Source organism: Chiroxiphia lanceolata, chromosome 23 (assembly GCF_009829145.1).
Source record: "Chiroxiphia lanceolata isolate bChiLan1 chromosome 23, bChiLan1.pri, whole genome shotgun sequence".
In the NCBI taxonomy this organism is placed as follows: Eukaryota; Metazoa; Chordata; class Aves; order Passeriformes; family Pipridae; genus Chiroxiphia; species Chiroxiphia lanceolata.
In genome coordinates, this window is record NC_045659.1 from 6,552,945 (window position 1) to 6,575,087 (window position 22,143).

Here is a 22,143-nt window from a genome sequence, read left to right on the forward strand (position 1 = left end):
TATAAAGCACTATTGTAGCCCAGAGTCTGTAGGACTGTTTAAAACATTGTTCTCCTCAAACATCTGCTCAAATGTGGCCAGTTCAAAATGAAAAATACATGATGAGACACCCCACAGCTGCAGAGTTACATTTCACAGAGCAACAGAGCTGTTCAACATCTTTACAGCTCCTGTGCTTACACACAGAATGCAGATTTTTGGGCTCATTGCTCTAAACCATATTAAATCAGTCGTACAAATAAAGATATAAGAGACAGGAATGCCTAAACACAATTAAAATAAACCCAGGAATTCATTATCCTGGATGCGGCTGCTTCTGCTGAGTTTAAGAGACTAGAAACTTTAAATTTTTTTCAGACAGAGGCTGTGTGAAGCCAAAGCAATAAGAAATGTGTCTCTCTGCTGAGCAACAGGGCTGCAGGATCAGCTCCCTGTATCCAATGGCAAACACCCCAAGGAATTCCAGGGGGTACTGGTTTCAGCCTCTGTGCGTGGCTCCAAAGCAATCCCTGCTCAGCACTGAAGGAACACAGATCCTGATTTCTAGTTCCTGGATAGATGATTCTTTGAGTGCTTGGATTGAATTTCCCTCATTTCCCTTTCCCTGCACTGCCTCCCCCTCCATGTGCTCTAAAGTGATGCAGCCAAGATGCACCTGCTACTTTCCAGAAGATTATTTTGGACATGAACACACCCTTCCATGACCAACAGGCGAGAAGCTGAAGGAATTCCAGCTCATCATATTCCAGGGGAAGACAGTAAGTCAAGAAATGAAAACTCCCTCTTATCCATGCAGGAAAACCAGCTTTTAAAATCCATTTAAATAATGAACTAATGCAAATGCTCTTAGAAAGCAGCTTTAGGAATATTCAGTTGAAAATGCAAGTCTAGCACTCCAAGTGGGATTGCTCCTGCAGTGCTGCAGCCTGGGACAGCAGGATTTCCTAGGAATGCCGACAAAGTTTCCAAAGACACAACTGGGATCTAAGGCACCAACAGGTGCTTTCTTGACACTCTGAACAACCATTCAGACTTAGCAGCTTAACCAATTCGTATGAACTTGCAGGATATTTCCCTCAGGTCACTGAATCAGGGTAAAAATCACTGACCTTATTCCCAGGAGTCAGTTTTCAAATCTAACTCAGGCTGCATTAAAGGACTCTGCACTCATAGTTGGCTACTACATAGAATCATGGAATTGCCAAGGCTGGAAAAGACCTCTAAGATCTTGAAGTCCAACCATCAGCCAGCACCACCAGCAACAGTCCAGGGTGAGGAGGTTTCTTTTTTACTCTGCCTTAACCTCTGCCAAATAAACCGAGATAAATCACAGGATCCCTATAATCTTAACCCTAAAATCTCATATATTTCCCAAATATCCTGGTGCAGCTTGATGCCATTAGTTGAAAATATCTCCAGCTTGTGGCTGGAGGTGACTGTGGATGACTGTAGGTGACCACAGGGGACTGTAGGTGGCTGTGGTGACTGTAGGTGACTGTGGGTGACTATAGGGGACTGTAGGTCACTGGAGTGTGACTGTGGGTGTCTGTGGGGTGACTATGGTGACTGGAGGTGGCTGGAGGTGCTATGGGTGACTGTAGGGTGACCATAGGAGACTGTAGCTGTCGTAGGTGACTGTGACTACAGGTGGCTGGAGGTAGGTGACTGTTGGGTGACTATAGGGGACTGCAGGTGGCTGTAGGGACTGTAGGTAACTGTGGGTGACTGGAGATGACTGTGGGTGACTGTGGGTGACTAGATGTGGCTGGAGGTGACTGTGGGTGGACTGTGGGGACTGTAGGTGACTGTGGGTGACTGTGGGTGACCATAGCAAACTGTAGGTGTGCTGGAGGTGACCATAGGGGACTGTGGGTGACTGGAGGTGACCTGTAGTGACTGTGGGTGACTGGAGGTGCCCTGCCCGTGCTGCAGATGTTCCAGAGGTGTGATTTACCTCGGGGCTGTCCCTCAGGGCATCGGAGAGCGGGGCAGCTCTGCCAGCTGGGAGAAGCGCCGGTCGTAGATGCACAGGTGGAGGTGTTTGTCCAGCACATCTTGACATCCTCATACTCCTCTTCACAATCCAGCTCCTCCCCTGCACAGACACAAGAGAGTCACACTTTTACAAACCCATCACCAGTTTTGGGTTAGAAAGGACAACTTGTGCAGAAGCAGCACTTTCCTCTCAAAACATCTGAAAGCTGTGGAGGGTGCCTGAGTAGTATTTGCATGTTGATTTGCAGGCAGCCATCCATGCTCAAAACACAGGAGAGTTCCTGTTTGAACTGTTCACCCATGGCCTGGAGGTGGCCAGGCATCGATTCCTGGTTTGGTTTTGTTTAATGGAAGTGTTTCAGGGATAGGAGAGGGGAGGGAAAGGGAGAGGGAGAGAGAGAGGGAGGAAAAGGAGGAGGAGGAGAAGGAGAAGGAGAAGAGAAGGAGAAGGAGAAGGAGAAGGAGAAGGAGAAGGAGAAGGAGAAGGAGAAGGAGAAGGAGAAGGAGAAGGAGAAGGAGAAGGAGAAGGAGAGGAGAAGGAGAAGGAGAAGGAGGAAGGAGAAGGAGAAGGAGAAGGAGAAGGAGAAGGAGAAGGAGAAGGAGAAAGAAGGAGAAGGAGGAGAGATTTCAGTTGGAAGTGACCTCTAATGATCATCTAGTCCTGACCACTGAAGGACTGATCAAAGGTTAAATGACATTTTCAAGGGCATTCTCCAAATGGTTCTTAAACACTGACAGACATGATGAGATGGATCCAGGTAACCGTCCACCTCTCCCACAAGGATTTTGTGGCATTTTCCTACCCAAGGTGTCTTGCAGAAGGTAAAGGACAAAGGGCTTGGATAAACAGTGTGAAATGAGATTCTGGCACAGATAGAAGGATATAAAGCCAGGGATCTGAAGCAGGATGGGAGCTTGCAAAATTTCTGTCAGGTGCCCCAGGCAAGTCTTCAGCTGAATTAAAAACCAATCCATGATGAACAACACTAGCTGCAGATTTACTCCTGAGTGCATATCATGTCCCCAGTTAAAATACAGCCAAGATCCAGACAGCTCCAGGGGACAGGGAAGAGCCATGGCAGCATGGAATAATCTGCTTTGGGAAGTTAATATCTCTGATGACTTTTAAAAGCCGTTGTGTTCAATAAAAAATGTTGTAATAATGTAGCAGTTTAACAGGTAAAGCACTTTATGAACAGTCATTAATCACAGATCCCAGAATGTTTGGGTTGGAAGGGACCTTAAAGCTCATCCCTTTCACCCCCTGCCATGGGCAGGACACTTTTCCACTGACCAAGTTGCTCCAGGTTACACAGCCACTCAAGGGCAGGGCCAAGGATTCAAAGGGACACAGGGAGGCCAGGCAAGCAGAGCAGAAAGCAGGGAATGTGTGGGGTGAGAGGGGACCAAGCTGTAGGTTGTGACCCCAGCCAGGGCTGCAGGGCTGTGCCAGGTGCCCTCCTCACTGTGGACACAAAAGGGATGGCCTACTCTGAATTCCCAGTCTGAATCTGCTATTCATTTCTTTATCAGCAAAGTTCTAAGCCTCACTTTAATACTAACATCCAAAGCCTGCAAGGCACTGTAGATGTGAACCCTTCAACCCAGCTCGTTCCACCCAGCTCACTGCAGACAACTCCAAACTGTCACTGTGCCCACAAACTCTGCTCTCAGCTCCCAAGAATCACCCCTATTTCACAGTCCCTACAAAGAGGCACCTACACAGGACAGAAAAGCTTTGGAATTTCCACGTTCTGCCATCTCACCTTTTGTCTAAAGGAGGGAAAAACAAAACCGGGACTGCAAAGTCTAATTATGCCCAGAGAGCTGTCAGCCTTTCCCATTCCTCCATCTTCTGCAATAAGAGGTTTCTTGCTCTCTCACTGAGCTGCCAGTGTGACCTTCAGCTGAGCCAGGTTTAGTCAACAACATAAGGAACAACAGCCTGAGAAATCCTGTGACCTGGATCGCTCCTGGCACAAAACTGGGCATTCCAGCCCATCTCGTACACACCCCACAAATAACAACCATCTGTCAATGAGCCCAAACCTGGCATTAATTCCGCATTTTCAATGCTGGCCCGTAGATTTGCAGTCTCTCCATCATGAATGAAGACAGGAAGAGTTAAATGTGCAAGAGAGAAACAGCTGGGGCCAGTGGTGTGACAGGATACTGCACGGACAGCGTTCCCCCGGCTCCGGATGACCCCATCCCAGGCACGAGGAAAGGTGATGGATGAGAGGGACCACTTACCCCACGGCGGCAGGGGTGTCTCTGGCCCCACCAGCTCCCTGGGATGTTCCTCCTGTGCTGCACAGCTCGTGGAGAGGGGCACAGGAGGAAGGTAACCTGGACCCACCGCTCGGCACCTCCAAACTGCAGCTCGGCAGCTGCTAAGCAAACAGCACAGCTATCCTTGAGCTATCCCTGAGCTATCCCTGAGGGAGCAGTGAGGCTCCAGGAGATGGGTGCTGTGGATGCCTGGAGGCCAAAACACATCCTCATTTCCCAGGTCAGTCACCCAACGCCCATGGGTGTCAGGCTCTCGTGCTGAAGGATTACAGGATTCTCCATAGAATCTCAGAATATCCTGAGTTGGAAGGACCCATAGGGATCATTGGTTCCCATTCCTGGCCCTGCACAGGACACCCCAACAATCCCACCCTGTCCCTCAGAGCATTGTCCAAACCCTCCTGGAGGTCTGGCAGCCTGGGGGCTGTGCCCACTGCCCTGGGGAGCCTGGGCAGTGTCCAACCATCCTTTGGGGGAAGAACCTTTTCCTGAGATCCAACCTAAAACCTCCCCTGACACAGCTCTACTGTTCCCTTCCTTCCCTCAGAAGAGCTCAGCACCTGCCCCTCCACTTTTTGGAGCAGAGCTGCTCATTCCTCACTCCCATTCCCAGTGACCATGCCCAGGATGTGCCAGCACAGAACAGACCTTCACACTTCCACCCAGCACAAAGTTCCTCCCACACTCTAAGGGTGAATATTTCCAATATCCCATAATTTTAAGCCTGACATAACTAAATTCAAAAAGCACCCAAGCTTTAGGTTGTATTAAGTTGTATTAAGTGAAGTTTTTGCAGATTTGGCACCTGAGTTACAAATTTTGAAGCCTTATTTACAAGGCGTGCAATTAACTGTCCAGGAAGGAATCACTGCAGCAATCCAGGAAGGAACTGGACAACATTTAGAGCTTCCCCTCAGACCTCCAGCACAAATTCCAAGCAGCAAAACCCAAGTTCTCCCAGCCAGACATGCAGAATGGCACAGCCAGAACAGCAGGAACAACAAGAGCCCCATTCCACATCCAGAACACTAAAAAGGCTTCCCTGCACTAGTGTAAAAATTGTACATCTTGCTCTCATTTCCTGCAAATTCTAAAGTGCCATGAGATTTTGGCAAAAGGATTATTTTTTAATTTAGAGAGTTAATAAAATACCAGAAACAACAAATGCCCGTTAAGTTGGTCTTGTGTTGTCAACTCTGGTTTATAGCAAAGCTCAACATTCCTGGTGCTCCAGGCACTTCACATCCATATGGCAGAAATGCCTTCTGCACGTTTTTCATGACTTCCATAAACTGTTGCTCAAATAAATTTTTGATCAGCCTCTAATTTTCCAATTCAATAATTACTGTTCATTTCTTTAACTATTAATGGTCCTGATTTACAGAAGCTTAAACCCCTCATTCTGGTGGGACATAAGAAAGAGGGGAAGGTAAGCACAAGGTGAAGTGATTTCCCAAATTCAGACCTTCAATTACAAACTTGTGTGTGACAAATTTCATTAAAATACAAAAATCAAATACCAAATGAAGATTTTAATAATACCATAAAATAGTTTCATGATCTTTAAAAGGAAAAATTGACCACTGACAAAAAAACCAAGTCTCTTTTGAACAAAATCAAAGGTATTTTGGAATTTCAATTCACAGACATGTTCACAATGAAAAGCATCATGTCAAATCTGGAATTTCTCGCAAAATGGAAAATCTGGGTTCATTCCTGCTCTTGTTCCAGCTGCTCTGCTCTCCCTTACTCTGCTGGGCAGGACTGAATGTGTGAGGAAAGCCTGGTGAGATCTCAGCCCACTGCACAGAGCTCCCAGTATTTTTCCGATTATCAAAGCAAGAAGAAATGTCACGCTCAAAAAAACGTTCCGAGATTCCTGAGCTGATGACTGAATTTGCAGTGAGCCGAGATCTGAACCCTCCATCAGCAAAACCATCACCCCGAGGCCGCCGAGCTCCCCGGGCTTCCCGCGGAGCGAGAGGAGATTGGGAGGGACAGGGATGCACAGCTCCAGCTCCAGCTCCAGGAGCAGTATTTTTAGCTCTGCTGATCAAATGGCCTCGGGAGGACGATGAGCAGCCCCAGCCAGGAGCAGTTCACACATTCCCTAAAGCTCCACTCAGCCCTGGGAGACTCGGGAAGAGCAGCAGTGTCGCTCCCCGTTCCTGTTCTTCCCAAGCCCAACACAGCACAACTCCCGCAGCTCAGTGAGAATTTAATTACTAACAGACAGACATTACTTACTGCAAATTAAAGAAGAAGGTATTTAAAGCATCCCTTGCATTTTAATTCCCAGAGTTAAAACCCCATCGTTGCTCCCTCACCTCTTAAACGCCTCAATTATCAGTACAAAAATCATACTCCTAAGTGAGGCTCCCATAAGTCAGGGCCAGTTCCACACAGGAATATTTTTATGTGCATTAACTGTTTCCACTTGGCACCTGTCAGAGGCAACTCTTCCTGCTGTGCAGTGAACAACACTCAGGGGCACCTCCAGCATAGGAGAGGTTCTGCTGTTGGCAGTTATTTGTGGCACCAGCAATTTACAAAACTTACATGCTGAAATTTTGTAATAAAGATTTATAAATCTCCTCACTATGTAAAAAAAAAACATTTCCAGCTGGATCTGTCTCCATCTGAGCACACAGGTCCCCTTCCTGTCCATCAATCGCAGAGTGTCACTGAGCTCCAGCACACACAACCTTCCTGCCCCACAGTCTGTTTGCTCTGTAGCACTTCAGATTTATTTATTTTAAGACTGGGATAGACCTTTCTTTTCTGGTTCAAATGCTTATTTCCTCAGAGAGATCACATGGATGCTCTCCTGAACCTTGCTGTCCATGTGGAGATGGAGACCAGAAAATGAGATGAAAGTCTCTGGTAGAAGTCACTTCAGTCTGACCCCGTGGTAAGAAAACCTCTCGGATTAAATGGCTGGAAAAGCAGCAGCACCCACCAGGAGAGGTTAACTCTGCCATGGGGGGACTCTCACAGCTGGCTGGGGCTCGGGCTCTGTGTTATTCCAGCCTGACCCTTCAGCCCTTTCCTATTTCAAGTCACGCTGGAAAATGGTTTGGAAATGTAGTCAAAACACAAAAGCAGAGCTAATAAAATCCAGCCCTTGGAGTTCACCCAGGAAGTGTTTGGAGCTGAGTGACTCCATGACTTCTGGTGTGTTATTGTAACTTGAAGGAAATTATAAATCTTTCAAGTTAAATGCAGTTTGCACTAAGGCAACACAAAGCTACTTTACTTCTGAATGAAACACTAAAACTTCAGCACTGCACCTGGAAATGAGGGACCAATTAGCATAGGATAAGGGGAATATATACACGGCCAAAGCAGGAGGCAGAAGGTAGAGGGGGAAATTTAGTATATTTATGTGGTGAACCCTTATTAGCCTTATTCCACAGAATAAATTAATCTCTCAGCATTAATTATCAGTTTATTATCAAATAATTTCAATCAGTAGGAAAAAAAGATATTTTAATGGAAACTACTGCAGCTTTTCTCCCCTAAAAATGAGACTTCCTGGATTCTAATTACAGATAAGAGCACCAAACCCACCCCGGGCTGCCCAGGACCTGGGCTGAGCTCCAGCAGTGTCATCCCTGCTGGTTCTCACCCATTTTAGAAGCTCTCCCTGACCAGGTGGGTGTGGTTCTCTGGGTGAGAAGTTGCCACAAGCCATGACCTCCCAAAGCAGAGCAGCTTTGCCACAAACAAGCAGAGGGCAAATATTTGGCTCAGGCTTCGCTGGGAAGTGGTTCTGGGCAGGTACAGAGGAACAAGAGCACACCAAGAAACCCTTAAGCCCATCTTTCCTCCCTGTTTCTGACTGGCAGCCTGACATTCCCTCCTTAACTGGAACCAGGATTTCCAGGATGAAACGTGAGTGAAACCCCTGCCCTCCTGACACATTCTAATTTAAACAATTCCATATCAATCATCTCTCCAGTAAAATTACACCCTGGGAGCAGCAGGTCACACAGAGACACGGGGTGAAGGGGAGGGCACAGCGTGGGGAGCTTTGCTGCACTCCAGAAAATTAAAGGAATGACCCAACAGGAGCTCAGAGCCACAAAAGAAACCCTTCAAAGCCACACACCAACTGCTCAGGGATGGGAACTAAAATTCCACCATCCTGCAGCAGGTGGCAAGCCAAGGAGGGAATGTATGAATGTACATATAGTTACAAATGGTTATATGGACGTTGTAGGGATTAAATACAACTCCCAGATGTGCTATAAACTACTTTGCACTTAGAGACGAGACTGGGTTTCATCAAAGTAAGCACTGCTGGGCTTTAAAATAAGACAAACAAACAAAACCAAACAAAAACTCTTTGAAAATTACTTGCCTGAGGTGATTAAAAACAGCAAAAGAAAATCCCAGGATGGTTTGGGTTGGAAGGGACATTAAAGCCCATCCCAGTCCACCCCTTGCCATGGGCAGGGACACCTTCCACTGTCCCACGTTGCTCCAACCTGGCCTTGGACACTTCCAGGGATCCAGGGACAGCCACGGCTTCTCTGGGCAACCTGTGCCAGGGCCTCCCCACCCTCCCAGGGAAGGATTTCTTCCCAACCTCCCACCTAACCCTGCCCTCTGGCAGTAGAAGCCATTCCCCCATCCTGTCCCTCTAGGCCCTTGTGAACAGTCTCTCTGCAGCTCCCTTGTATCTGACCCTGCTTCCTTCCAACCCCCTTCATCCTTGGTGGCAAACCTGCTCTACAATCCTGAAAAACATCAGTTTATAATTCTGCTGGTTGCACACCCACAGCTTGGGAAGCTCAAGGCTCCCGGCCTCCGTTCCTGAGCTCACAAATTCCCAGCAGGGAGTTCACACTGAGCTGATTCTGAGTTGTTTCATGCTCCAGGTGTAAATCTTGTTCCAGGAGTTGGGCCCTTGGTGCTGGCTGAACTAGGTCAGTGTGTGACAGGTTATACAACTCAGAGTGACAAGAGACATCTGCTCCATGGTTTTTAACAAACTGGGGCCCAAACCTGCTCTGGAACTCTGGGAGAGCCCCAAGGATTAAGAAGCAAGTTCAGTTCATGCTCCCCTGAGAATTCTGCCACTGATTCCTCTAAAACACAACTTATTTTTAGTTTAGCAGCCCGTTCATAACCCAGCTGGGCAAAGCACCTCTAGTTACTGAGGAAAACAGTGGCACTCATCACCTCAGTGATTTCATACCCGAACAATTCAATTACAAATTCTCTTTAGAATATCAGTTTAATGATCAAGGTGCCCTCAGTGTAACTTGCAGGACATAACTTTGGAAAACTGTTGGAATTACAACAGTTGGAATTGGTATTTTGACACTTTGCTCAGTGACAGCAAATCATAGAATCATAGAATCATAGAATCGATTGGGTTGGAAAAGACCTCCGAGATCATCGAGTCCAACCCTTGGTCCAAATCCAGTCCATTTACTAGATCATGGCACTCAGTGCCACGTCCAATCTGCGTTTAAAAATCTCCAGGGATGGTGAATCCACCACCTCTCTGGGCAGCCCATTCCAATGCCTGATTACTCTCTCTGTAAAGAATTTTCTCCTGATATCCAACTTAAATTTCCCCTGGTGGAGCTTAAGCCCGTGCCCCCTTGTCCTATTGCTGAGTGCCTGAGAGAAGAGACCAACCCCCACCTGGCTAGAACTTCCCTTCAGGTAGTTATAGACGGTGATGAGGTCACCTCTGAGCCTCCTCTTCTCCAGGCTAAACAACCCCAGCTCCCTCAGCCTCTCCCCATAGGACTTATGCTCCAGTCCCTTCACCAGCCTTGTTGCTCTTCTCTGGACCCGCTCCAGCACCTCAATATCCTTCCTGAACTGAGGGGCCCAGAACTGAACACAATACTCAAGGTGTGGCCTCACCAACGCAGAGTACAGGGGAAGGATCACTTCCCTGGTCCTGCTGGCCACGCTATTTTTGATACAGGACAAGATCCCATTGGCCTTCTTGGCCACCAGGGCACACTGTTGGCTCATGTTGAGCTTCCTGTCAATTAGTACCCCCAGGTCCCTTTCTGCCTGGCTGCTTTCCAGCCACTCTGTCCCCAGCCTGTAGCGCTGCATGGGGTTGTTGTGGCCAAAGTGCAGGACCCGGCACTTGGCTTTATTGAACTTCATCCCATTGGAATCAGCCCATCTCTCAAGTCTATCCAGATCCCTCTGCAGAGCCCTCCTGCCTTCCAGCAGGTCGACACTCCCTCCCAATTTGGTGTCATCAGCAAATTTGCTGATGATGGACTCAATCCCCTCATCTAAATCATCAATAAAGATGTTAAACAGGACTGGACCCAACATAGACCCCTGGGGAACACCACTGGTGACTGGCCGCCAGCTGGATGCAGCTCCATTCACCAGCACTCTCTGGGCCCGACCCTCCAGCCAGCTCCTAATCCAGGAGAGGATACACTTGTCCAAGCCATGGGCTACCAGCTTTTCCAGGAGTATATTATGGGAGACAGTGTCAAAGGCCTTGCTGAAGTCTAGATAGACCACATCCACAGCCTTCCCCTCATCCACCAGGCGGGTCACCTGATCGTAAAAAGAGATCACGTTGGTCAGACAGGACCTGCCCCTCCTAAACCCATGCTGGCTGGGTCTAATCCCTTGTTCATCCTGAAGGTGCTGTGTGATTGCACTCAGGATGATCTGCTCCATAACCCTGCCAGGCACCGAGGTCAGGCTGACAGGCCTGTAGTTGCCAGGGTCCTGCTTGCAGCCTTTTTTGTGGATTGGGGTGACATTCGCCAACCTCCAATCATCTGGGACCTTCCCAGAGAGCCAGGACTGTTGGAAGATGACGGAGAGCGGTTTGGCAAGCTCTTCTGCCAGCTCCCTCATCACCCTGGGATGGATTCCGTCTGGTCCCATAGACTTGATAGGATCCAGCTGGCTCAATAAGTCACTAACTACATCCTCCTGGAATATAGGAGGGCTATTCAGCTCTCTATCTCTGTCTATCTGCTCTAGAGGCCAGTTGTCCTGAGGGCCACCTGTCTTACTGCTAAAAACTGAGGTAAAGTAGGTGTTAAGTACCTCAGCCTTCTCCTCATCTTTGTTGACTATATTTCCCTCCAAGTCCAACAGAGAATTGAGGTTTTCCTTGCCCCTCCTTTTGCTATTAATCTATTTATAAAAGGACTTTTTGTTGTCCCTAACTGAATTAGCCAAATTAACTTCAAATTCCACTTTCTTTCCCTAATTTTTTTCCTGCATGACCTAGCTCTCTTCGTAAATTCTTCATAAGTAGCCAGCCCTTTTTTCCACAGTCTGTAAACTTTCTTTTTATCCCTGATTTCTTTCAGAACCTTCCTATTTAACCATTTTAACCTATTTAACTATTAAATATTTGCAACAAACAACGAAATGATGCACTTTTGATTTACCACTAAAGCATCTTTAGGACAAGAGGAAACAGCCTCAAGCTGTGCCAGGTTTAGGTTGGATATCAGGGAAAATTTTTTATGGAGAGGGCTGTCCAGCTCAGGTACTGCTGGAGTCACCATCCCTAAAAGAGTTCAAAAGCCGTGTTGGTGTGGGGCTCAGGGACATGGATCAGTGGAGGCCTTGGCAGAGCTGGGGAATAGTTGGATGAAGGTCCTGGAGATCTCGCCCACCCAAATGGGTGACTGTCTGTGCTGTGAGAGGCCCTTTTTACAAATATTCTTACTAACCTTCTGCCTTACATTTCATATCCAATGGGTGTGTTGTTGGGAAGTGCAGATGCTCTTCCAAAGGTCCATGAACTTCACCTGCAGTGGGGCTGAGCATCACAACTGCACACCTTGGCCCTGGTGCCTCCTCAGCCCCCTGACATCCAACAGCACTTGTTGATCAAAGCAGCTTTGCAGCCTGCACAGGATGGGACAGGATGAAACTCCTTCAGATGATGTGTCCCAACAGACTCAACTTCCCCAGCTGACAGTCCTGGAAATCTGCTGTTAAAGATCCATGACTGTTAAACTTCTCCACAGGGAATAAACATCAAGGCAGCTGAGAAAAACAGCCCATTCACCACAGTCCTGCTCTTATTCTGGACTTGCACCAAGCCCAGCTCTTGGAAGACTTGTCAAACAAGTCAATTTTAGCTGCAGATTTACACTTGCTCAGTGCTGGGGCAGCATCCAGTGTCTCTGTAGCACACCCCAACTGTCCCCTTCAATTTGTGGCCAGGCCCAGCCTTGTCTGCAAAGCACCAGGAGATGATGAGCAGCCCTGCCAGGACTCATTACTCACAGAAGGAAACCACAAGCACTGTCCTGTCCCCTTGGATTGCAGCAGTGACTGTCACTTTTGCTCCAGAGCTCACAGGACACACTCTGGGGACAAGCAGAGTGAGCTCTAATTCCAGGCTCGTTTTCCTCCTGAAGGCAAAGTGCCCAAAGGACACAACATGAACAAACTCCCACGGAATTGTGAGAGCTTCTGCTGCTTAAAAACCTTCCAGGGCAGCACAGCCATGTGATACTGCACTTTATTCTGAGAAATCACTCTCCCTCTTGCTCCTCATCCCTCCCCAGAGCAGGGCTGCCCCAGCCTTTCCCTTCAGCTGCAGGTTTCCATCAGGGAAAACCATCTGAAGAGCAGAGGAAGGTGCTATTTATCACTCACCATTCCCCTTCAGCTCAGTCCAACAGGAGTCTGATGAACTGGGAGGGTCTTATCTTGTGGTGCTTATTTTCAGATACCCTATTTCCACAGCAAAAAACACCCTCTGACAGCTTGAAATGCACCTACACTTGCACCTGCTGCAGGAATGGGCTTTAGCACCAACAGTTTCATGGGAGTACTTATTTCTGCAATGTCACTCTATAAATAAATTATTCAATTCAAAATCCACACAAGGCTAAAACTCTGGGTTTGCATCTCATGCATCCAGAGTCAAGAAGATAAAGAGCTGCCCCTCTGTCCTTCACAATGCATATTTAAATAATTAAAGAGAAAAAACCCAAACCAAAACAAAGAGAGCCATGAATGGAGAAATTAAAGGCCAAAGTTTAAGTACTACAGTAATTTTTCCTCTCAATACCAGACAGATTTACACAGAGGAGCAGTGAATCTGCTCCATGGCTGGGGCTGAAGAACCAGTCCCAAAAGCTGGGCAATGAAATCCCAGAGCCCCACACACAGATGCTGTTCCTGGATTCCTGACACCCTCCTGTGCAACACAGGAAACAAGAGCTAATGTCTGCATTCCTATTCCACAGCCCCAGAGAGCACAAATCCACTGCAAAGGGACAAAGCAGGAGAATGGCTCGACTCCTGGGAGCCTTCCCATCTCCTGGATCCCTGTGCATACATCCTGCCTGACTGTGCACTTGGGAATAAAGGGCAGCAAAGGCAAGGGGACAAAAATCCTCTCTACCTCAGAACTACAATGGGACAAAAATCCTCTTTACTTCAAACTGCCCCATGGTGATGTGTCTGAACAGGACAAGAGGGAACGGCCTCCAGCTGTGCCAGGGGAGGCTCAGGTTGGACATGAGGAGGATTTTCTCCCTGGTAAGGGTTGTTAAACATTGGCAGGGGCTGCCCAGGGAGGTCTGGAGTCCCCAGCCCTGGAGGTGTCCCAGGAAGGCCTGGCCATGGCACTCAGTGCTCTGGGCTGAGGGAAAGGTGGGGATGGGGCACAGGGTGGATCCATGGGCTGGGAGGGCTTTTCCAACCTCAGGGATTCTGGGATTCTGTTCGTAAATTAGGGATCACAGAGCAAAGCCCAGGCTGAGCAGAGGGCACAGTGAACTTGCTTTTGGAACAGAAGGACACAGCACAGCCCAGTGCTGATCTTGCTGGGTATGAGTCCTGTGTGATCCAACTCTGTGGGAAAACTCCAAACCCAGTCAATCACATCCTTCTCCTTAATTATTATTACCCAGTTACTGAATGAATTTACCCTTTACTAACATCACACCAGCTACAGTTACATGTTCATTAAGCAGTTCAGATACAATCAACACCAACTCTCCTCCCTACAGATGCCAGTTGACTTTCCAAAAGCCTGGAGCAGAGCCAGGTGTTTCAAAGACACCACACCTTGGATTTGGCCCCTCCTGAACTCTCTGCAGGCTGCCAGCCCCATGCATTCCTTATTAATTCACATTCCTATTGTCACTTCAGTTTTATTTACCACCCCTGAGAGCAGAAGGCACAGGGTGTGTGACCTCAGATCCACCACTGGAGCAGAACATGGAGTGACGGATCAGTACCGTGGAAACAAGGAATTCTGCTGCTTTCTCTTGCCTAACATAAGCCAGCCCTCCTAAGCTGGGAAAAGAGGTTTCAACATGTGTGAACATCTGGAAGGACAGGGCAGGAATATTCAAACCAGAAAGGTCATGGCAGCTTTTAAAAGGTTTTGGGGACTTATAAAGAAATACCCAATATTTGTGGCCCAGAGAAGCTGTGGCCTGCCCCTGGATCCCTGGAAGTGTCCAAGGCCAGGTTGGACTAGCCCAGCCTGGGCTAGTGGAAGGTGTCCCTGCCCACGGCAGGGGGTGGACTGGAGGAGCTTTAATGTCCTTCCAACCCAAACTTTCCATGATTCTCTTCCCAAACACCCCCAAGCACATGAGGCACTGAATTCATGGTAATTGAGGGTGGGAGTTCCATGTCTCTCACCTGCAGGCAAGTGGTGCCAAGTGTCAGAAAGAAGAACAGAGAACAATCTTGGGGGAGAGGCCATGATGGTGACCAGCATTTGAATGCATTTTAAAGCAGAGCAACTCTCCCGAGCCCTGCTGAGCACTCCCAGGACTCATCCAGCAGCTACAGGGACAAGAGACCTCAGGGGGAAGAATCCCAGAATCCCAGGATGGTTTGGGTTGGAAGGGACCTTAAAGCTCATCTCATTCCCTCCCATGCCATGGGCAGGGGACACCTTCCACCAGACCAGGCTGCTCCAACCCCACCCAATGTGGGCTTGCAGAAGGGGGTGGATGGTGGCTGCACCATGTGAACCTTTACCTGAATTTACCGTTCAATAAAAGGACACAGTAACTGCTTTTGTTCAGCATAATCTTTAATAAAGGCAGAAAATCCTCTATCAAAATGGAGAAGGAGGTCAACACACATTCTGAAAACAGATTTTGCACTGCGTAGGATCCAGCCTGGACGCTCCACACAGACATATCCCATTAACAAAGATGTGACCAGCTTTTCTCTATATATATTTTTATATTTATATTAAACACACACAGGAATATATGTGTGTTAGAATCTGTCCCTCAGAATCACTGATTGAAGAGCTTTTCATAGGAGGAATGTTTGTAGCACTTACTGCTCTCCAGGTGTTTGAGCTTCAATCAGAAACTATTAATAAATTAAAGAGCAAGCCTTTAAGAAAAAAAAAGCAACATATTTTGAGTGTTTGACTCAAAAATCCTGCTGCAAGCAGTTTGTGGTTTCAGCCTGGACTATCACAGGCAGCCAGACCCAGCAAACCACACTTGGGATGTCACTCCTCTGAGTAGTTGATTGGCCTCTGTGACCATCCCCTCCACCCTGCTCTCCTCCAAAGCACCAGAGATGGGAATTCCTGGCTGCTCTTCCTCCTGGGAGCCCGTTTTTCCGGCATGCCCTCCACTTGGAACACTCACTGCTGCAGCCAGGGAATGCTGGACAGGGATGCCTTTGGAGCTGCTCTCCCAACAGGAGAAATCCAGTGGGAATCTCCTGCCAGGCAGAGAGTTGGGAAATGCCTTTGTCTGGTGCATCAGAGCCCTGATTCCATCCAGCAAAGCCAGCACAGCCCAGGGACAAAAACCAGGAACAGGGCAGAGCACTGGGCATCCTGTGCCACAGCCAGGCCTGGCTCAGCTCCCTGCCAGAGAGGATGGGAATGGGAGCACAAAGAGGAGAATCCTTGCTTGGCCCACAAGTTCCTGCTTTGGGAACAGCCTTAGAAATCCACCTGGAGCTGAAACAGGCTTCCTTTGCAGGACACTGGCAGTATTCCATGGAAAGCAGGGGCAGGGAAGGTGGGCTGGGCTCTGAGCTCAGAGTCAGGCTGAGTTTAAGGTCCATCAGCAGGTCTAGCACCAGGATTTTGTTACCCATCTTGCACAGTCTGACATCTCTGGCTGCCAGGGCCTGTCAGTTCTGTCTCAGCAATGTCCCTGTGAGCATGGAAATAGGAAATAAAAACCACAGGAGATGGCTGCAGGTTAAGGTCTGTCTCAGACCGTGAACATCCTCACAACCAGGCCCTGCTTCTCCCCCTGCCATTCCAAATGTCACCAAAAACGATGTGAGGTGTTGAAACACGACAGATCTCACTTTATGCTTTCTATTTTTCTTCCATTTGTCAGAACAAAAGAGCTTAGACTTCTTCTGTTGCAATATTTAAACACATACACAGGTAGTTGCTGTAATATCACAAACCAACCCAAAAACATCCAAAAGGCCCATTTTCAGCCTCTCTTACAACCAAGCTGGGCTGGATTAGCCCATTCCAGCCTTTTTGCAGGCTCTGACTTGTGCTGATTTATTCTCCACACACAAAATAACCCCTTTGAAATGTGGCACAGACCATGTAAGTTCTTTGCTTATCTCCATGGAACTTCCCAAGGATGGCAAACACTGTGCATAGACCTTCCCAGCCACGGGTACAGCAGGAATTCCTACAGTTCTCAGACATCCCATGTGCTCTTTCAGGGCCCACAGGGATAGTAAAGGGTTCTAATTACTGTTTCCAGGGTTCAGAGTGTTCACAGGGACAGTCCTCACACCATCCTTCCAAGATTTTATCCTTTATTTTAATAGCAGCAATCTTTTCACAGAATTTCTTTTCTAGAAATTAATCAGTGCAATTTTACTTGGAAAAAAAGGCAAATCCACCTACACTGGTCTAAAAAAACCAAACCAAACAAACCCCTCCATCATCAGCTCTTTCCAATAAGATGTATTCCCTACCTCTGTTTTCATGTTTAAATTTGTCCAAAAGAATCAAAAGAAGGATCCTGCCTCTCCCCTTTTCTGAAACACTTGGAACATCTCTTCATATATTCCCACTTCTTCTTAAGAGCTGATAAAGTGGATTAATTTTTTGAGGTTTATAAGTAGAAGAAAAGCTGAACAGAGACTTAAACCCCCTCTGGAGCTCACACAAAGCTTGGATTTCACGAGCTGACTTGCAGCAGAAAGTGTCACAAATACACCTCCTAAAGAATGTTTTTCAAACCTTATCTGGGAAGGTTTTGCAGAATAGGCCTCAAACACTAATTCTCTTCATGGCACTAAAGCTGTCCTTGCAGCTGGGGAGGAGTGAGGTAGGACTGCTCAGGGGAAGGGCTGTGCCCTGCCAAGCACAGCCCAGGCTGGGCTGGTTGGAACATCTGCTGTTTGAAGGCTTTGGGTGCAGAGCTGCAGGTGAAGTGCCAGAGGACACGTCTCTGTGTGACCCACACACACACAGGGGGGATCTGCCCAGCCCACACCGGGCAGAGCCCAGTGGGGCAGTGCCTTCAACCCCAGAACTGTGGCTTTAGCTTGTTCCTCTCAGCTGTGGAACCTCCAGCTGCCAGGGTGGCAAACACCCCCTCTGTATTTGCACCAAATCACAGATATCCGAAAGCTTCTACATTTATGTGGATTTGACCTCAATACCAGAACTGCCTGTGTCCATGTAAGCAACCCAGGACATGCTGCAGTGGCTGGACACCAACTCTGGAAGCACATCCAGGGTGAGTAAAGTCAAATTTGGTTTTCAGGCTCTTTTCCCCTTCCTCAAGTGCTTTTGGCCCGACCCAGCTGTGTCCTGCCAAAATCCCTCCCCACTGCCCCATCGTTCCATGAGCTATTTCACACCTCCACTGAGGTCTCATGTGGAGCCAAATCCAGGCAGACACTACAGGGCTCCAAAGCCTGACGGAATGGAATCTTTCCCTGGACACTGGGAGAGGCCCCAAGATGTCGGGGGAAAGTGTCTCCAGGGCAGGAATGATGCTCAGCTGTGCAGTTCCTTCCATACCTTCCCAGTCATTGGATCCAGATGCCACAAGTTTCTCAGCTCTTTATGGATCTGAGAAACAGGGACGGGACTGACATGGGAGAGGGAAAATCCCACGCTCAGAGCAGGGAGGACTGGTTCAGGGGGAGTACTTTAAAAGAAAAGAAAAAGGAAAAAAAAAAAAAAAAGAAAAGAGAAAATACAGGAAAAATAAGGGAAAAACTAATAAGGACAATAGGGGGAAAGAGGAAAAAAAGGAAGAAAAGGGAAAAAGGGGAAAGAGAAAAGGGGACAGAGGAAAAAGGGAAAGGGAAAAATTAAAAATAAGAACATGAGAAAAGGAAAGGTAAAATGGGAAAGAAAAAAGCGAAAGAGGACAAATGGAAAGAGGGAAGGGAAAGAGGAAAAAGGGAAGGAAAAAATGGCAAAAGAATAGGAGAAAAAGAGGAAAGGGAAAGGAAAAGGGGAAGAAGAAAAGAGGAAGAGAAAAAGGGGAAGACAAAAAGGGGAAGAGGGAAAGGAAAGAAAGAAAGGGAAAGAGGAAAAGGGAAAAAGAAAGAAAGTAAAAATAAAAGAAAAAAGGAAAAAGACAAGGAAAAGGAGGAAAACAGAAAAGAAGGAAGACAAAGGTGCTGGTTCTGTGTCCACCCTTTAAAGTGACAAGGCCAATTCTCAGTGTTTCCATTCCAGTTCAGCCAAACACTGGAGAAGGGAAGGAAGGGAACTTCTCAAGAGCTGGGCCTGGGGCACAGGGGCTGCAAAGGAGGGTTTGCCTTCCCCAAGAACTCACCCACTGTCCCCACACACTGAAATCTCTGCACTGCACGCTCACAGACATCCTGCTAAGCATCCAAGAGTGATCCCAAATGGGAGGGCCCAAAACATACTGACATTCCAATTTCCTCCAGTCTCTGCAAAACCCCTTTCCCTGCCCAGCTCCTGGCTGGGGCACAGCCCTGTGCCCACCCCTGAGGCTGCTGTGCTGCCTGTCAGCCTGGATGCTGTGTGAGAAGGGCTGGGTTTGTGCCTAAGTGCCCACAGGTCAGTCACAACAGGGCTGGAGACACTCCCAAACCAGCAATTCCGAGTGATGTCCCTTCCAGCCTCTCCTCCTCTCCCCAGGGCACATTTCTGTACATGTACACACATGTGTGTGTCTGTGTGTGTGTCTGTGTGTGTGTGTGTGTGCCACTGACACTGCTGGGGCTCAGCTGGGGCCAGGCTGCATCTGCACAGCACAGCAGGGTCCTCTGCTCCTTGGGATGCAGGATCCTCTGCTCCTTGGGATGTTATGCTCCCCAGGATGCAGGATCCTCTACTCCCCAGGATGCAGGATTCTCCTCAGTTCTCGCAACAGCCACTCTGTTCACACAGAGCCAGGGCAGCAGAGCCTTTCCACTGCAAATCCCCCCGTCTGTGTGTCCCAATGCTGGGACAATCCAGCAGATTCCCAACCCCACACAGTTCAAATGTAGGTACCACAGGTGTGCCTGTTCCACACAACTCCTCTGAGCACCTGAGGCAGCAGAACCACTGAAGGAGCTCTGAAAAGGTGACAGACACCCCAGTGATCCTGGTAATGTTCCATATCCAGTGACAGGAGGGATGCTCAGGAGGTGAATCATGGACAGAGCTGCTATCCTAAAACCAGGAAAAGGACCAACACAGGCATTAACTCTGCACTGAACCTGCCACTGCATCTCCCACCAACAGTGATTCACTGAGCACATTAAAACACAATCACCTGTTATGGAGCACTTTACAAACTCACACACACTCAGGAGGTGGGGAAATCCATGGGATGGAGCAGCAGATTTATCTGCCCAAAGCATCCTGACACCACAGCACAATTCCACACCAGGTGTCTGGAGACATCACTGGGAGCAGATCAAGAATCCCCATGTCCTGTGTGAAGAAAGCACTGCTGGGATTCTCCATCCAGGGTCACTGGAGTGTCTGGGTGTCCATGGCCACTCTCAGACTGCCCTTACACACACACTCCTGTCCCTGGGCTCATCCCAGGAAGGACTATTTCCTTCACACACTTCTTTTTCTCCCCTCAGTGCTTTGCTTTTCCTACAACGAGCTGGTGGCACTACCACAGGCACCATCTTGGAGCAAGGGAAGACCTGGAAACCCCCCACAGCACAGAAGTGTCACATCCTGATATTCCAAGGCCGTGCTGGCAAATGGAATGAAACATAGGCTGTAAACAAGGTGGGGGGAGAAAACAAGGCATTTACCTGACAGCAGATCTGCACCAGGTAGACCAGCTCCTTGGAGTCACAGCCATTCCTCGTCACTTCGTTCTGTTCCTCCGGGAGCGAGAGCTGAGTCAGGGAGAGAGGGAGAGAAGGAGCAGGTCAGTGAGCAGGGACAGGCCAGGCTTGGGATAACACAGCAGGCACAGCAGCCACGACATGCTGAGCAGCAGGGAATCAGGAAGGGCTGGAGCTCCAGAGGGGAAACATTGAGCATTCCCAGCTCACACAGACCCTCCAGTGCCATTGGGTTGTGGCACTCACCTGACAGGTTAAAAATAAAAATATGGTTCAAAAATAAAACAATTACAGGGAGGCAAACTGCTCAAGCCAGGGATTAAAGCTCCAGCTTAAGAGTCTGCAAAATTAACTGTTCACTGAAAATACCTCTATAAATATTCATGTATCAGATAAAAGTGCTTCCCCTTCACCCCAGTTTTATTCATTTTTTATTTTATACGTTCAGGCAGACATTAGATAATAAAACATATCTCCTAATTTCAGTGTTGTCAAGCAATTCACCCCAACAGAGAATTTTATAGCCCCATTCATCACATACAGAGTCATTAACTGCAACATCAGGATGTGCCTGTTTGGGAGCAGTGAGAGGAGATTTAACTGTCTCATTCCTGCACATCTACTGAGCCTTGAGCACTCTGGTCCTGTTACTCCACTAGTCTTGATATCCCACACTGAAAAATGGCTCACGGTTAATGATCTTCTCTGAAAATAGAAATTATAGACGATCATAAGCAAATTAAGACTGTTTGCAAAGCAAATAAAGGAAATGTTTGCAAAGCAAATAAATAAAGGAAATGTGTACATAAAACTTAAAGTCTGTAAAAAATCCTAATTAGCTGAGAGCAAAAAAAACCACCCTGAAACAAATAAAAGCAGAAATGAAAAAAAGACTGAGGAGAATCCCAAGTTGCCATATTTAATGAGTGTAAGCAAGGGAAAAGGAGAAATGGGTGATGAGAGACCACGAACCTCCTGAAAGGGACACAGGAGGCAAGTGCTCTCCCATATAAACCACCACAACACCCTGAATCGAACTCATTTTTCATCCTGCCAGTCCCTCCCTGCTCTCTGGGAGGAGTTCCCAGAGCACACTCATTCAGCCTCTTCCTTCACCAGCCCAACTCCCTGAATACTAATCTTCTGATGGCCATACACAGATTTCTGGGCCAAATAAAGCTTTTAGATTTGTGCAATTTATTATATTTTTACACCACTAAATATATTCAGAAACTATGTGCAAATGCTGACCACTCCCTCGTGCTGGTGGTGCAAGTAAAACTTTTTGTGGCACTCGCTTTTTGGGAAGCAAATGCAGCTTTTCCATCAAATAATTTATATCCTAAATCAAATGTGCCCGTCCCCCTGCAGCCCAGCAGTGCAGAGCAGCTGAAGCAATGGCGCCTCACCAGGGACACCCCAGAGCCTTGGGCTGAGGCTGCCAAGCAGGGAAGGACACGGAAGTGTCAAAGCTCTGGGGAAGCTCTGGCAGATGAAACCACTCAGTGTCACCTCCATCGAGGTCTATCTTTACTCCCTCAGAAATCCTCCCCCCAGAATCCCCAGCCACTGTTTCCTCAGCCACTGCTGCAGCTCCTCCTGGCCTCTTTT

At 47.9% G+C, this 22,143-nt stretch overlaps 1 protein-coding gene across 1 annotated transcript in view; it reads right to left on the reverse strand.

The window, feature by feature from the left end:
• Window positions 1-22,143, reverse strand: part of ARHGAP32 (Rho GTPase activating protein 32) — a 184,284-nt gene that overhangs the window by 77,450 nt on the left and 84,691 nt on the right. The window contains 4 exon segments of the mRNA XM_032709480.1: window positions 1,955-1,981; window positions 1,984-2,052; window positions 2,054-2,095; window positions 20,497-20,583. Of these exon segments, the coding sequence (XP_032565371.1) occupies window positions 1,955-1,981; window positions 1,984-2,052; window positions 2,054-2,095; window positions 20,497-20,583 (225 nt within the window).